The following is a 16,653-nucleotide window of genomic DNA, read 5'->3' as shown; positions in this document are numbered from 1 at the left end:
CTAGATGATCATAATGGTCCCTTCTGACCTTTAAAGTCTATGAGTCTATGAGGGAGAAAGCACAAAAGTAGTTTTAATTTTTATATTTCTTGGTGAATCGGGAAGCAAGGTGTCACCCCAGTCCTATTTTTCCAGTGTTGTAGACAATAGGAATGTATGTCTAAGATTAATAAGGTTCTGATTAAAAGCCCGTTGAAATTCAGTGGATTTTGAATCAGGCCTTGTCTGAAGAGAACGAGTTTAAATATGAATTCATTGATCTGGGGTTTGTTTAAAAAAATGAATGGAAGACTGAGAGAGTGCCTTATATAGAAAATGAATGATATGATTGTAAAAAATCTCAAGAAGATGTGATGGGGTTTGGGTATAATTTTTCTGTGCTTTCATTAGTTGCGGTTCTTCTCTTGTTACATAGGGCAGCACTAATTACCTGGTTATTGCTTTGTTTTCTTTGTCATTTGTAACTTCAAGAATCGCAACAGAAATGCCCTCCCTGCTTGAAGGACTTTGCCCTAAAATATCTTATTTGGGACTGTTGTCCACTGTGGTTGAGAATCAAGAAAAAGGTGACAATTTTAGTAATGGATCCATTTACTGACCTCACTATCACTCTTTGCATCGTGATGAATACTATCTTCATGGCACTAGAGCACTATAAAATGACAAAAAAATTAAAATTCATGATTGACGTAGGCAACAAGGTAAGTGAATTCTGACATTCACTATCAAGAATGAATTTATATATATTTCTACCCAGAATACAAAGAATGGTAGTAAGATTCATTTATTCATTCTTTGTTTAATTTCCAGAATATGGGATTCTCAAATGTTACTCTTGTTTCGCAGTTGTTCTAAACATCCTTTAGAATAAGAGCAGACATGGCTAGGGTTTTTGTTGACAATCCGTTATGATATACATGATAAAAGTAGGGTTTGCTGTTCACTTTACTGATGTACCTATATCTATGCTACTATATTCGTGGGAGGGTGGTCTAGAGAGAGATGCTCACAGTACCTTTTAGGCAGACATGACTTACTGTTTCTTTTGTCACAGGTCTTTACTGGAATTTTTACTGCAGAAGTGATCTTGAAAATCATTGCTCTAGATCCCTACTACTATTTTCAGCAGCGCTGGAATATTTTTGACAGTATAATTGTCACCATAAGCTTAATTGACCTGAGTTTACACACCAAAGCTAAAGGAAGAAAAGAACATGTAAACCTGTTAGTTTTACGTTCCTTCAAACTGGTAATGACATATATATTCAGTCTCATAAAACTTTTTGCATGCATACAATGGAGAGGATTTCAGTTCCCCCATTCAGTGCAATTTCTACACCCTCATATTAGGAACTGGAAACTCATTTTGTCTAATTTCAAACCCATTTAAAAGTTTGACAAACAAATATAGCATTTTTTTTCACTGTGAGATGATTTAAAAACATGGAATGAAAGGAGTAAAAGAAAAATCCAATGTTAAAATCTAGTTAATGTTGGAGCAGAGAATGAAAAACAAATTCAGAGAAACTGAGAGAAGAAATGGAGGAGAAAAAATGTAATAAAGACATATTTATAGTCTATAATCACCATACACTTGTACTATCCTGGATTTTAGGGAGTTGGTTGGTTTATCTATTCGTACACTATATCACAGTCTTCTTTTTAGTTAGAAACACTTTCTAAACAAACAAATAAAACAATCTTGGGGAAAGTGTGATTTTTTTTTTAATTTAAAGTGAAAATGGCTTGCAAACTCAATTTTATTTTTTTTTTGTAAATCCTACAAACCCCTGAAATAGTATTTCAGGTTCAAGAAGTCTTCAAAATGCATATTTCCCCATCCTTACCTCATTTCAGTTTGGAATGGAAAGTTTCTGTTCTTCGTGTTAACTATTGCAACAGCAATTGCTATACCATCTCCAGCAACAATATTTAGTATTGTCAACTAGTTCCTCCTCCCATGATGTACTTTTGCAAGTTTTCTTCTGCCTGTCAGAGACCATCACAGCAGGCAGCTTCTGAGGTGAAAACGTTGTCAAAATTAAAGGAATGGCTAAAAAGAAAAGCAAATCATGTGACAAACTATACATAACTTTTGAAAAGATAGGCATCTGACCCTGAGAGAGAGAAATGTGTAAGCCTTTCAAATAAATCAGTCTCCGGCTAAGATTATTATTTTATAGTGCCCACGTGAAAGAATAAGGGTGTTTTTCTGAATCTGGGCCTCAGGTCCCACTCCTACAAACACTCAAGCATGTAACTTTACACACATCAAGAGACTTGGAGTTACTCTTGTGTGTAACTATTCACAGGTTTGGGGCCTATGTGATGGATTGGATGGACAAAGGAGGATACAACATGCATCCTCATTTAAATGTTTTTGGGATGTCTCCTAAACACCAATTTAGGAAAGGCATCCCTGTTCCAGAAAGCACTTAAGCATGTGTTTAACTGACAAACACATACGTAAGTGCTTTCTCAAATAGGGAGGGATTTAAGTGTCAGCTCAAGTGCTTTCCTGAACTGGGATTTTAGCTGGTATTTGTGATTTGTTTGAAGGTATCTCACTTTCTCCCAGTGCACAAACAGAGATGTATTGTATCTATATGTAAACTATATAGGCACACACTTTCCCATTTATTTATTTCCCCCTTTGCTCTACCAGTCTACTGTTGCCACCTTGTCAATCATAGTTGTTACTGGTTCCTCTTTGTGGTAATTTTTTTCTTTTTGATTAATTAGGATTTTTGAGAAAGATCCCATAAGAATTTTATCCTTCAAGATTGGAGATTTATCATAACATTTATTTTTGAAGAAAATTACTTACCTAGTATTATTATTTTCTGAATGCATTGTACTGTGGTTATAATAGATCATCATTCACCAGCTCAGAATTATAAGATATTATTTTTACCATTTTATTTTCAAAATGGCAAGGAACTGACTATTTAAAAGATTACAGGCTGTGGAACCTGACATTTGCCAGAGGCAGAGATCCCAAGAATCATGAGATGTTATAACTTCTATAAATACAAAGAACAAGAATTACAGATAAGTAATTATCTTTCTGCATCAGCACGTAGACCCTGATCGAGCAAAGTCCTTTAAGCACATGCTTAATTTTAAGCATGTAAGAAGAGCCATTGAAGTCACATACTTAAAATTAAGCATATACTTTACGTGGCTTGCTTGTTTAGTGTCTGTGATACTGTGGTGATGGATGCTATACAAACTTAAGATAGATTCTTGGCCTGATTTACAGAGGTGCTGAACAGCTATGACTTCTATTTATGTCAGTGGGAATTGTGGGTGCTCAGCACCTCTAAAATTCAGGATATTTGCATATAAATATTTGGTTATTGAAAATGGAAATAAAGTACAGATTATGATAAACAGGAATTTAAGTTCTGATTCTAGAAGATGTGCAAATGCAGGAAGAAGGAAATGCAATAACTTGCTTGCCTGAGAAACTCACAGTGGAAGGTGGTAATAAATTGCTACTAGTGGTATGGTAAACATTTATGTTATGGAATTGTGCAAAGACCACAACCAGGCTTGTGGCATCATTGTGCTAAAAGACACACAGATGAAGAGAAGGTGACAGAGATATAACATATATACAGATCAGTAGTCTATATTAGATTGATCATATACTGACTTAAAATACCCTACATTGCATAGTGTTTGAGTAGTTTGAAATGTCTGCATAATGTTTTTAAACATTTTTAAACAGTGCAAAATGAAGACTATCTAATCTTCTGTTGTCTAATGCTATGTTTTATGTTTATACACAGCTGAGGGTCTTCAAACTGGCAAAGTCCTGGACAACTTTGAATACACTTATTAAAATCATTGGTAACTCAGTGAGTGCTATGGGTAACCTTACCCTGGTTCTGGCAATCATAGTCTTTATATTTGCTGTAGTAGGAACGCAACTTTTTGGTAAAAGCTACAAAGAACATTGCTTTAAAATAAGTGACGATTGCAAGCCACGTTGGCATATGATGGATTTTTTCCACTCATTCCTTATTATATTCCGAATTCTGTGTGGAGAATGGCTTGAAACCATGTGGGATTGTATGGTGGTAGCTGGGCAACCATTATGCCTTATTGTCTTCTTGCTGGCCATGGTGATAGGAAACCTAGTGGTAAGTTTCCAGATATGTTTCTATTTTTATTGCCTGTACAGTATACAATATATTGACTTTTATAGAGATAAGGTAGGTGAAGTAATGTTTTTTTATTGGACCAACTTCTGTCAGGGAGAGAGACAAGCTTTGGAGCTTACACAGAGCTCTCTCTCAGGTCTGGATTTACCAGACCTCATAGACTTCAAGGTCAGAAGGGACCATCATGATCATCCAGTCCATAAGAACATAAGAATGGCCGTACCGGGTCAGACCAAAGGTCCATCTAGCCCAGTATCTGTCTACCGACAGTGGCCAATGCCAGGTGCCCCAGAGGGAGTGAACCTAACAGGCAATGATCAAGTGATCTCTCTCCTGCCATCCATCTCCATCCTCTGACGAACAGAGGCTAGGGACACCATTCCTTACCCATCCTGGCTAATAGCCATTTATGGACTTAACCTCCATGCATTTATCCAGTCCCCTTTTAAACATTGTTATAGTCCGACCTCCTGCACAACGCAAACCACAGAATCTCACCCACCCACTCTTGTAACAAACCCCTAACCTATGTCTGAGTTACTGAAGTCCTCAAATTGTGGTTTGAAGACCTCAAGCTGCAGAGAATCCTCCAGCAAGTGACCCGTGCCCCATGCTGCAGAGGAAGGCAAAAAGCCTCCAGGGCCTCTGCCAATCTTCCCTGGAGGAAAATTCCTTCCCGACCCCAAATATGGCGATCAGTTAAACCCTGAGCATGTGGGTAAGACTCAGCAGCCAGCACCCAGGAAAGAATTCTCTGTAGTAACTCAGATACCACCCCATCTAACATGTAAATTCAAAAGCTTGTCTCTCTCACCAACAGAAGTTGGTCCAGTAAAAGATGTTACCTCACCCACCTTATCTCTCTAATATCCTGGGACCAACATGGCTACAAAACACTGCATAATCTACTGACTTGTCTTTCTATAAATGGTAGGTCTCCAAGAGATGGTGGTAAAGGGGCCACCCCATGTCAATCGTGCTCTAGTAAATCCCCTGTTTGTCTTTCACCCTGTGGAACTTGTGTTCATATTTAAAGTAAGACTCTTTTTCCAATATTGCATCACTGAACCTTTTCACAGAACAATATTCATTCCAATGAGGAAAAATTTTCTTTTTCATCTCAAGACTTTGGTGGAAATAATCACTAAGGGCTGAATGCTCAAAAGGAATTAGGCTCCTAGCTTCTATTGAAATCAGTGGAAGTTATTGATAGATAAAAATAGAAGTTAGACTCCTAACTTCCATTAATAGTTACCATTGATTTCAATGGGAGTTAGATGCCTAAATAGAAAGTAGGAACCTAACTCCTTTTGAGACCGCAGCCCTGTGTTTGCATATCACAACCTGTTTTTTGTTTAAGAACTTGTTTCTCTACTGAGTTCTTTGCAGGCAATCTCTGGGCCCAACTTGAACCCACTGAAATCAGGATTCTGCCAGAACATAGCTCAATGCAGGCTCATAGTTCAGTTCTCTTTAGATACAAGACATTGGATTTGCGTCTCCTCTTTCTTATAGTAGGCTAAATCAGAAGTAAATACACTAAAATCAGTATTATTGCCCTACTGTAAAAGTAGAGTTCCTGTGAGAAAACTGGTTTCAGAGTAGCAGCCGTGTTAGTCTGTATCCGCAAAAAAAACAGGAGTACTTGTGGCACCTTAAAGACTAACAAATTTATTTAAGCATGCATCCGAAGAAGTGAGCTGTAGCTCACGAAAGCTCATGCTTAAATAAATTTGTTAGTCTTTAAGGTGCCACAAGTACTCCTGTTTTTTTTGTGAGAAAACTAACTCTCAGATGAAATTTTCGTTTTGAATTACTTTTGTCGGCTTTCTGCAAATCAGTGGAATCTCTTTTGTGGTTTTTTTAAACAAATATTAAGATGTGAACATTGTATTTTGTGTGGGAATAATAAAAACCTTAATCTGGAAGTAAGTTTGAAAGTACATATCAGTAACTTAAGAGCCCCAAACATTATAAGGATGTTTTAATTTATCCCCAAAACAAGCATTACAAACCCTGGATATTCAGAGATAATGAAAAACATCAGCCTAGCATGTTTATATGGCATCCTCCCATGTATACTCCCACATTTGCAAGCATAGTGCAAAATTAAATATATAAAAAAGACTCATAAGGGGATACAAGACCTGATTCTTCTTTTGATTACACCAGTGTCAGGAGTTACTCCATTGGAGGAAGTGCAAGGAGGATCATGACCAAAGATTCTCATTTTACGTTTTAAAATAGTAGATTGGAGCTGGCAGTGATCTCTTTTAAAGAGAAGCTTAGTGCAATAAAGCCAGAAACACACAGGAGACTGGGAATGAGAAAAGGGAAGGGGGAAGTGGACAGGGTAATTTGGGTTCCACCAGTGGAATCTGGGTTGTGGGAGCTGCCAGTCTCTCTCTGGTGGAAGTCTGCTTGGAGATGCGAGGCTCATGGCTGACCCTACTGCTCTAAATGTGGGCAGGGGAGAATCAGGGTGGGTGAAGGACATGTATATCAGTGCATCTGCTTCCTACAGAGCTCCTAGGGATTCCTGGATGGAACTTAAAGCTGTCAAAAATCTTTTGGGGAAGCAGGGTGAGGGGATGTATGGTACCCACCTGGGAATGACTGTCTCTCTGAAAGCAAAGCATCATAATAATCAGGGGGCTCTGTTCAGCTAAAGAATGTCCAGCAGAGGACTTGATAACCAGCTATCAGCACCTGAAGGGTTTAAACACCAAAGAAGGGGGGGGAGGTAGAGTTATTTAGTGTGGGTTTTGGACCCAATGCAAATCTAAAGCAGCTCCACTCAGGTCTGGTGGCGTTTCACCTAAGAAAACCATCGTGAGACTAAAATCAGGCCCTCACTATTCTTTACTATGCTGAATCTGTGCTCTTAGCCTAATACCGGGGGTGATAGTTCTACTGTACAAATAATCTCTAGCTTCCTGTTGCCAATTCTGGCCAGCTAAAGGAACAATGCCCCCATAATTATGTATATCTGTAACTTTTGTAATTGTCTCTCCCTCAAGGAATTGATGGAATGTTGTGATACACCAACTTTTTTTTCTTTTACACCACTTGGAAGTGCTCCCAGGAGACTGACTCTGAGGCAAACATTAAAGGTTCTTCAGTTTCTAGGCCCCATAAGCTGCAGAACCTGGTGGGTCCCAATATGCACTTGGTGAATTGCCTCCAAATGCCATACTCTTCCCAGTTCCCTCAGACACACTGTCTCCCAGACCCTCTTCTCACCAACATCTTTCTAGCTGCCATAAAATCTTCTCTCCTTCAATTGACATGATTTCTCGATTCATCCATCACAGCTAATACTACTAGAATTTATTCCCAGACAAAAAATGTTAAGCAGGAGGGTGCATAACAGTGATTTAAAGGTAATAAACACTGTAAGAATGTTCCAATCATCCCCAAACCAAACTTTATAAATAGAATGTTCAGAATTCAGGATAAACTTAAAGGAAATCTAAACATATTAAGATATGGAAATGCACAGTTAATGCACCCAAACAACCTAACTCTTTCCTATGGTGATGCCAGGCAATAACTATAAAAATCATTGATGCATTTTAATGCTTGTTGTTCCAGATTAGATTAAAGTGATTTTAAAAGATGTGTTAGATTTGTTTAATCTTTTTTTCCCCTCCACGTATCACTACAGGGCCAAGGTAAGGCTCTTTGTGTGCTGTACCTGGGTGTTCCATGTTTGGACTTTTTAAACTCAAGATTTCTCTCTGCCAAGTTTTGCATAGATAGATAATACATTAATTGAAAACATTTAAGACAAAAAGGGCTGACTGAGAGTGCTAAATTTTTATGTAATTTTAACTTACGTGTTAATGGATTTACTTGTAAATGCTCAGACAATTCATTCAGTACTCAAAGAGTAAATGCTGTAATTTTGGGGGAAGATGCAGAGTATTCTTCATACAAATACAAAAAGTTTAAATTCTTGTTTGAAGAGCAGAACTCCACTCAACCTTAATTATATAGTCATGACCACAATTTATTATTTTTTTACCATTACTATTATTAACATTTTAAAACACGTTGCAGTAAAATTGTGTGATTTTCATACACAGGCCTGTATTATAGAAAAGGTCAGTTTTATGCCACAAAAATATGTTTTTTGTTTTTTATTTTTTGGAGGATCATGACAACAAACCCTTGTGAGAGCTAAATATGTTCCATGAAAAATTATTTTATGAAAAATAATAATTTTGTTTTGTCTTAAGGTTGATGCATTAAGAACAAATTGTTTAGAAACTGACTAATCTTCAAGCCTCCTATTTAAATTTCAAAATTATATTGCCATGATTTTCTTTTCACTTCAATTATTTTCAGGTTCTCAACCTGTTCATTGCACTACTGCTGAATTCCTTCAGTGCTGACAACCTCCAAGCACCCGAAGATGATGCAGAGATGAACAACCTTCAGATCGCATTTGCTCGGATCCACAAAGGACTTCGCTTGCTGAAACACGCAACATGGGATTACTGTTGTGGAAAGCTCCGGCAACCAAAGAAAGCCACCAAAAAGAAAATGAAATTGGCTGCTGAGAACACATGTGTGGAGATTGGGAAAGAAGGGAAGAATTGTAGAGAAAATCACAGAGACAATGTGACTGAGAAGAATGGAGAGAGAGGCTGTGTTAGCATTCTTGAAGATTTTATCACCAACCCCAACAAGTTTGTCTGCGTCCCTATTGCTGAAGCAGAATCTGATAGTGAAGACTGTGAAGAAGATGATGATAATTCAAGTACATTCACAGAAATGGTGTACAGTAAACAGGTAAGAAGCCTATTCAGGAGAAGATGTTTGAGACTAAATGCTCTTTAAAGGAGCTGGCAAAGATATAGCATGATCCAGCTGCAGGAAGGTTAATTTAGAAAAATTCAAAAGAGAACTAAAGTGTAATTTTTCAGAAGTGAGGATAATTACCCATTGGAAGAATTTACCAAGAGGTTTGGTCAATTTTCCATCTCTTGGAGTCCCTGTAGGTCTTCCACTTCAGGTATCAGGACATCCTGGCGACGTTGATCAGAGATTTACGGTAGCAGTGTCAGCGTGGGTCGCTGGGTGCCATTGGTGCCACGTCTAGCATACACACAACCTGAGCCCTCCAGTTCCTTCTCAACTGTCCTCGACTGAAGACAGAGCCCTGGGACAGTGTTCATCACTCTTCCAAATCTTTCAGAAAAAAATAATATAATTAGTTAATCAGTCATATAGAAAGTTATAGTTAATGTAGTGTTAGTTTTTATTAACCCCCCCCACCAAAAAAGTTTACTTCTTATGTTTATCCTCCCCACATTGCGGGGGGGGGGGGTGTTAACCATTAAGATGCCTGGCTCCCCAGGCTTTAAGCAATGCAGCCCCTTCCGTGAAGCAATGCCCATTTCGGATGGACAGTCTTTGTGTGTTCGTGTTCTTGGGGAGGCGCACATCCCACAAAAATGTGCCCACTGTAGCAATCTGAAAGCGAGAGCCCAGCATGACCAGGATCTCAGACTCAGAATGATCTTGATGGAGAAATCTCTCCAAACTGAGAGAGACATGGGACAGGAGACATGCCTTCCTCTAAAAGACTAAGGAAAAGGGCGCAGACATCTCTGAACAGAGCACCGCAGAAACAATGGTGGTCTCCTACCAGGTTGCTACCCCCGATGCCGACACAGTCTTGGATGTGCACCTACAACGCTCCAGGCACCTCTGGCACTGCCGAGTCCTGAGTTAAGGAGATGGAGTCAAGGCACAGATGGTGACATGCCTCCTCCACAGCACCGAATTCACCCGTAAGGGACACAGTACCAAGCGTCTCCTTAGGCACCACACCTCCTCCCCCAGTGCTGACATCACAGAAAACCAAGTCAGCACCCATCGCGACGACTAAACAAACATAACACCTGACAGCACTGGCATCAGCGCCAATGAGAGCCCCCCCATCAGTATTGACATCAGAACCACCACATAATCTACTGCAACAGAGACTTTGGCTGTCTCACCGGCACTGCAGTCCCCACTACTCGGTACCGAGAGCTCTCCAGTAAGTTACAGAGGAGATCCCCATACTTTTCATGGCATGGTACACTTGTCCAGTGAAGGCGATGATGATGTGCTGGAACCATGCACTTTCTCGCCGCACCACTCATCACCGAAAGAGCGTTGACCATCCTGGAGCTAGATGGGCCTAAATACCCTTTCAACCAGCTGGCTCAACCGTGGACTGCCGTGGATGTATCAACCTATGGCCTTCCCAATGCAATAGGCACATTGGGCACCCTGGGCAACTTACAGGGGCCCCCACTGCAGGCCAGCCATGGCTCACAGGAGAGAGCTGAGGAATAATCCCATGTCTCCCACCCAGCAGCCAACGGAGGCTCACGATGTTGGGGATGACACAGAAACAGTCACTGATGTGGAAGCAACATCTCCTGCTCATAATTCTTCCTCCTTCACGGATGAGGCAATCATGTCACTGCCATCTACCACAGCGGGCAACTTCAGACAGTTCCAGGAACTGTTTAAGTGGGTCACCAAAGCCAGGACATCCCATTAGAGGAAGTGCAGACAAACCAACACAAGCTTGTTCAAATCTTACAAGCGGCATCTACTTCCAAAATCACCCTGCCCATCAATGATGTGTTTTTGGAACCAGCAGAGACAGTATGGCAAACATTGGCCTCAGTTTGGCCGACATGCAAAAGGGCAGATACAAAGTATTACATCCCCGCAAAAGGGATGAACTTCCTGTTCTCACACTTGCCTCCCAACTCCTTAGTGGTCGACACCACTAATAAGCGTGGCAAACAACAACAGTTTAGATTGACCCCACAAGAGGCTTGACCTCTTCGGGAAAAATTTAATCCTCAGTGACATTACAATTCCAGGTCGCCAACTGTTCGGCCTTGCTGGCCAAATATAATTATGATAATTATTGGAAACTTAGGTTGTTCACAGCGGTGCTCCCCATGGAGAAACAATCACAATTTCAGGCCTTTGTAAGTGAGAGTCAGCTCATAGCTAAAACAGCCCTCCTAGCATCTTTGGACGTCGCGGACACAGCAGCCAGAACCACAGCCATAGTCATGTGCCAGGCATCCTGGTTACAATCCTCTGGCATACCTAAAGAACGCCAACTATTTTCAAACAAGACTAATGAGGTCCTCCACTCAATGAAAGATTCTCAAGCCACTCTTCGCACTTTGGGGATCTACACTTCACCTGCTAAGAGAAGACGATACCAGCCTTATCGGAGGAACAGGGATTCCTCTTCCAACCGATAACAGTGTCAATACAAGAACCAACAATATCACCAAGGTCGCAGTGATGGAGAGCACCTCAAGCTCAACCATAGACTTCTCAATCGGCTCCACCTAGGCCACAATTTTGAAGTTTTGGTCTAGGGTCTAGATGACCTCCCTCACCAGGCAGCACTTTCACCTGATCCGTCTCCATGCTTTGGTCACTACCTTCACCCATTCTACCACATCTGGGCATCAATAACCACAGACCAATTGGTGTTAGAGATTGTACAATCGGGATATACCATTCCCTTTACCTCCCAACTACCTCCCCTCCCCATCCCTCTTCAAGGACCCTTCTCACGAGCACCTGTTATGACAAAAAGTCGATCATCTTCTACAACTAGGTGCCGTGGAATGAGTGCCTTTGCAATACAGGGGGAAGGGGTTCTACTCCCACTACTTCTTGACCCAGAAGAAGAAGGAGGGATGGAGACCTATCTTGGATCTCAGAAAGCTCAAAAGGTCATACACACTCAAAAGTTCAAGATGGTGACACTGGGCATGATACTTCCAGTACTGCAAAAGGGGGACTGGTTTTCAGCCCTCGGCCTCCAAGGTGCTTATTTTAATATTACCATATACCCTTCTCACAGGAAATTCCTGTGTTTCACAGTAGAACACAAACACTTCCAAGAGTTTTCTCCAAAAACCTAGCAGTGGTAGCGGCACATCTACGCAAACAGGGAATAATGATTTTCCCTTACCAGGATGATTGCCTTTTCAAAGGCCCAATTCAAGAAGAAGCACTGTACTCAGTCCAGACGACGATTGCACAATTCAGGGATCTAGGGCTACAGATAAATGAATGAAAATCCACTCTAATCCCTGTCCAACAACTGGACTTTGTCAGGGCACATCTCGCTGCCATAGAAGCCAAGGCATTTCTGCCCCGAACAGATTCACAACTCTGACAAATCTTATCTCAGAGGTACAATTCAGCACCCAAATACTGGCTCGTACTGTCCAGCAACTGCTAGGACACATGGCAGCCACAACATTTGTGGTACAACACGCAAGACTACATATGTGCTGCCTCCAGGGCTGGTTGAAGTCAGTATACATACCCAGCAAGCACAGCCTACACAAGCATCTGACAGTACCACCCCATGTCTTGGACTCTATGCTGGTGGACAACACCAGAAAATGTTTGCATGGGCATCCCATTCCAACAGGAACCCCCATCAATAGTAATGACGATTGATGCTTTGCTGCTAGGCTGAGGCGCCCACATGCATCAGCATATGGTTCAAGGCAAATGGTCTCTTGCCGAGACTCATCATATCAATCTATTAGAGCTATGCATGGTCCACAGTGCCTGCAGACATTTCCTACCTCACATAAAGAACAAATTCATTCACATCATGACCGACAACATTGCATGCATGTTTTACATCAATCGCCAAGGAGGCGCTCCATCACACTTGATATGCACTGAAGCCATGAAACTTTGGAACTAGTGCAAACACCACAACATAAACATTTTTGCCTCATACCTTCCTGGGTGTCAGAACACAACGGCAGACATACTAAGTAGGTACTTTTCTCAAGACCACGAATGGAAAATGAATGGGGGAGTCTTGCTGTCCATTTTCCGCCAGTGGGCCCTCCCCTCATCAACTTGTTCACATCCCCAATGAACCGCAAATGCGCAGCATTCTGCTTGAGAGGGGGAATGGGACACTGTGGGACAGCTTTCCCATCAAATGGGATGCACACCTCATGTATGCTTTCCCACCAATTCCACTGATATCACACATGATACACAACATAAGAACAGACAAGGCCCAGGTTATCCTCATAGTCCCGACATGGCCCAGACAAGCATGGTACCCTTACCTGATGTACATGGCAATATGCACCACTTGAGCTCTTCCTCATCATCTGGACCTGCTGTCTCAGAATAATGGTTGCACTCCTTGTGTCAAGAAAAACACGTGATGGCCTCCACAGCACCACTACCATTTGTGTTGGAATATCTACTGGAGCTGAAATGCTCAGGTTTAGCAATGAGCTTGATCAAAGTCCATCTTGCAGCCATTACTGCATTCCATCATGAGATTGATAGGACCTTGATCTTCGCACACCTAGTTACTAAATGCTTCCTCACGGGTCACCAGAACATTTACCCAGAAGTTTGTCAACCTACCCTGGCCTGGGACCTCAATCTGGTATTGAAATGCCTCACCAGACCACCATTTGAACCCTTAGCCAACTGCTCCCTGCTGCATTTGTTCATGAAAGTGGTCTTTCTGGTTGCTATTACTTCCACCAGATGGGTAAGTGAGATGGGGGAGTTCATGTCAATCCTCCCTACACAATATTAGTCAAAGATAAGGTCACACTACGTCCGCACCCAAGATTCCTACCAAAAGTAACATCAGCCTTCCATATGAACCAACCAATCCATCTTCCCACGTTTATGCCAAGCCTCACAGCACTCAGACAGTGGCCATTCTGCATACAGTGGACGTTAGGCATGCATTAGTATTTTACCTGGGAAGGACCAACCTTTCCCGGAAATCTCCTAGCTTTTTGTTTCTACTACAGAGCATTCGAAAGGCTGCATAATATCAACTCAGAGATTGTCTAAATGGCTCTCCACATGCATTGATCAGTGTTATCATATTTGGAACATGGACCCTCCTGCGTACATCAGAGAGCATTCCACACGATCGGTTTCTACTCGATAGCGTTCCTCAACAATGTTACGATATTAGAGATTTGTAGATTGGCCACTTGGGCCTCTGTCCACACATTCACTGAGTACTGTGCAATCACTCCAGACTCTAGGGGCTGACACCATAGTTGGCCTAACCATACTTACCACTATGACTCAAATGAACCTGAAGTCCCTGCTGCCTTCTGAGGGGCACTGCTATACAGTCACTTGAAGTGGAGCACCTCCAGGACAGCACTCGAAGAAGAAGAAGAGAAGTTTACTCACTTTGTGCAGTAACTGAGGTTCTTTGACATGTGTGTACCTGTGGGTGCTCCACTACCTGCCCTCCTCCCTTCTACTGTGGAGTTAGCAGTTGGGAATCTGAGGTAGAGAAGGAACTGGAAGGCTTGGGTAGTGCGCACACTAAACGCAGCACCAACAGCACCATGAGACACCTACTGTGCACACACAGACACTGCTACCGTAAATCTCCATTCAACGATGCTGGGACGCACCTACATCTGAAGTGGAGCACCCACAGGGCACACATCTTGAAGAATCTCAATTACTGCACAAGGTGTGTAACTTTCTCATCTATGTTCAGCATCAGTAACCTGGTGAAGAAGAAATGTATTTGTTGGATAAAGTACACAGTGTCAAGGGCTCAAACTGTGAACTTTTAACGAGGAAGCCTCACCTTTTTTGTCCTATCAGCATGTCCCAGAAAATAATCCTTAGAAGAAGTTTGATGGGTTAAGAATGGAATGCCTCTGTCAGACTTATGTTTATTATTTTATAGTGCATAGAATCACATTTCTTTATATTTGTCTGATTTTTTGCAGTTCCCTTTTAACTATGGAGTCATGACTGACTATGACTCTAAAATGTTCCCCTTCTGGTCCTGAAGGCTGCTACATAGTTATACTGAGTTCCTCACTAAGTCCAGGTGCAAAGATTCCCATTGACATCAGTATGCTTTGGATCAGGCCTGGCTAACCTGTGGGTTCCATAATTTATTTTAGGTCACCGATGAAGACTTCCCCCGCCCCCTTTGTTTCTTTCTGTAAAAATAGAGATACTGAAAATGAGCAGTTCAAGGTGCTTTGTGTTCCATTTGGAGAGTTCTACTTTAAAATGATGTGTGCCATCCTTCTGCCACCAAAAAGAAAAGAGAAAATAAAATAAACACACCTAAAATTATCTTCAGCAGGAAAACCACCTGAGACAGAGGGGAGAACAGGGGTCGGCAACCTTTCAGAAGTGGTGTGCCGAGTCTTCATTTATTCATGCTAATTTAAGGTTTCACGTGCCGGTAATACATATTAACGTTTTTATAAGGTCTCTTTCTATAAGTCTATATGATATAACTAAACTATTGTATGTAAAGTAAACAAGGTTTTCAAAATGTTTAAGAAGCGTCATTTAAAATTAAATTAAAATGCTGATCTTACGCTGCCGGCCTGCTCAGCTCGCTGCCAGCCTGGGGTTCTGTTCACCTAGGCCAGCAGCGGGCTGAGCAGGGCCTGCGGCCGGGACCCCAGACCTGGGTGGGGAGGTTTCAAGGGTCAGGGCAGAGGGCTGGGGGAGGGGGTTCAGGGCAGAAAGCTGGGGTGGGGGGGTTCAGGGATGAGGGCTGGGGTGTGTGGGGGGTGTAGGGCAGAAGGCTGGGTGTGGGGGGGGTCGAGGGTCAGGGCAGAGGGCTGGGGTGTATGGGGAGTGCAGGGCAGAAGGCTGGGGCTGTGGGGGGTTCAAGGGTCAGGGCAAAGGGCTCAGTGTGTGGGGGGGTTCAGGGCAGAGGGCTGGATGTGTGGGGGGGTTCAGGGCAGAGGGATGGGTGTGGGGGGGTGCAGGGCAGAGGGCTGGGTGTATGTTGGGGTGGGGGGTTCAGGGCAGAGGGATGGGGTGTGGGGGGTGCAGGGCAGAAGGCTGTGTGTGTGAGGGGGTTCAAGGGTCAGGGCAGAGGGCTGGGGGTATGGGGGCTGCAGGGCAGAAAGCTGAGTGTGTGGGGGGGGTCAGGGCAGAAGGCTGGGGGTGTAGGGGTGCAGGGCAGAGGGCTGGGGGGTATAGGGGCTGCAGGGCAGAAAGCTGAGTGTGTGGGGGGGGTCAGGGCAGAGGGCTGGGGTGCTCAGCTTGTAGGGGTGCTCCCAGCCCCCTGCCCTGAGCGGCTCATGGCAGGGGGCTGGAAGGGATGTGCCCTGTTCCACCCCTTTCCCCAAGGCCCCGTCCCTACCTCTCCCTGTCTCCTCTAGGGAGCTGCCTGCACGCTGTTGCTCTTTCCCCCTCACTAGGGCCATCAGCTGATTGGCGCAGGGAAGGAGAGGGGGCGGGGCAGGAAAGCACCACTCTGGGGGACGAAGCGGGGGAGAGGGAAGCTTGGTTGCCGCAGAACCAAGCTTCTGCCTCCTGCCCCCGCAGGGGAGAACAGTGGGCGGGGGGGGGGAGCTGAGTGGGGCTGGGGGCCAGGACTGCAGCAGGCAGCTGCGTGCCGCTTAAAATCAGCTCGCGTGCCATG

The 16,653-nt window shown here is 43.0% G+C and overlaps 1 protein-coding gene and 1 long non-coding RNA gene across 7 annotated transcripts in view; one reads left to right on the top strand and one right to left on the bottom strand.

The window, feature by feature from the left end:
• The window catches only part of LOC123362851, a 109,952-nt gene that overhangs the window by 20,517 nt on the left and 72,782 nt on the right, over positions 1-16,653 (bottom strand). For 5 of the 6 annotated variants that reach the window (XR_006576602.1, XR_006576603.1, XR_006576601.1 and 2 more), the window contains exons 3-7: positions 9,117-9,365; positions 6,776-6,878; positions 1,848-2,053; positions 1,038-1,196; positions 600-652 (exon numbers count right to left, since the gene is read on the bottom strand). This is a non-coding gene — a long non-coding RNA (uncharacterized LOC123362851). The remainder of the gene's footprint in view (positions 1-599; positions 653-1,037; positions 1,197-1,847; positions 2,054-6,775; positions 6,879-9,116; positions 9,366-16,653) is intronic. The other variant, XR_006576605.1, reaches the window with a different exon arrangement.
• Positions 1-16,653, top strand: part of LOC123362849 (sodium channel protein type 5 subunit alpha-like) — a 169,369-nt gene that overhangs the window by 110,218 nt on the left and 42,498 nt on the right. The window contains exons 15-18 of the mRNA XM_045003355.1: positions 472-701; positions 1,055-1,249; positions 3,795-4,148; positions 8,520-8,966. Coding sequence (XP_044859290.1) covers positions 472-701; positions 1,055-1,249; positions 3,795-4,148; positions 8,520-8,966 — 1,226 coding nt within the window. The remainder of the gene's footprint in view (positions 1-471; positions 702-1,054; positions 1,250-3,794; positions 4,149-8,519; positions 8,967-16,653) is intronic.

Source organism: Mauremys mutica, chromosome 2 (genome assembly GCF_020497125.1).
Source record: "Mauremys mutica isolate MM-2020 ecotype Southern chromosome 2, ASM2049712v1, whole genome shotgun sequence".
NCBI lineage: Eukaryota > Metazoa > Chordata > Testudines > Geoemydidae > Mauremys > Mauremys mutica.
The sequence above is the reverse complement of the archived record's forward strand: the minus strand, read 5'-3'. Positions and strand labels throughout refer to the sequence as shown.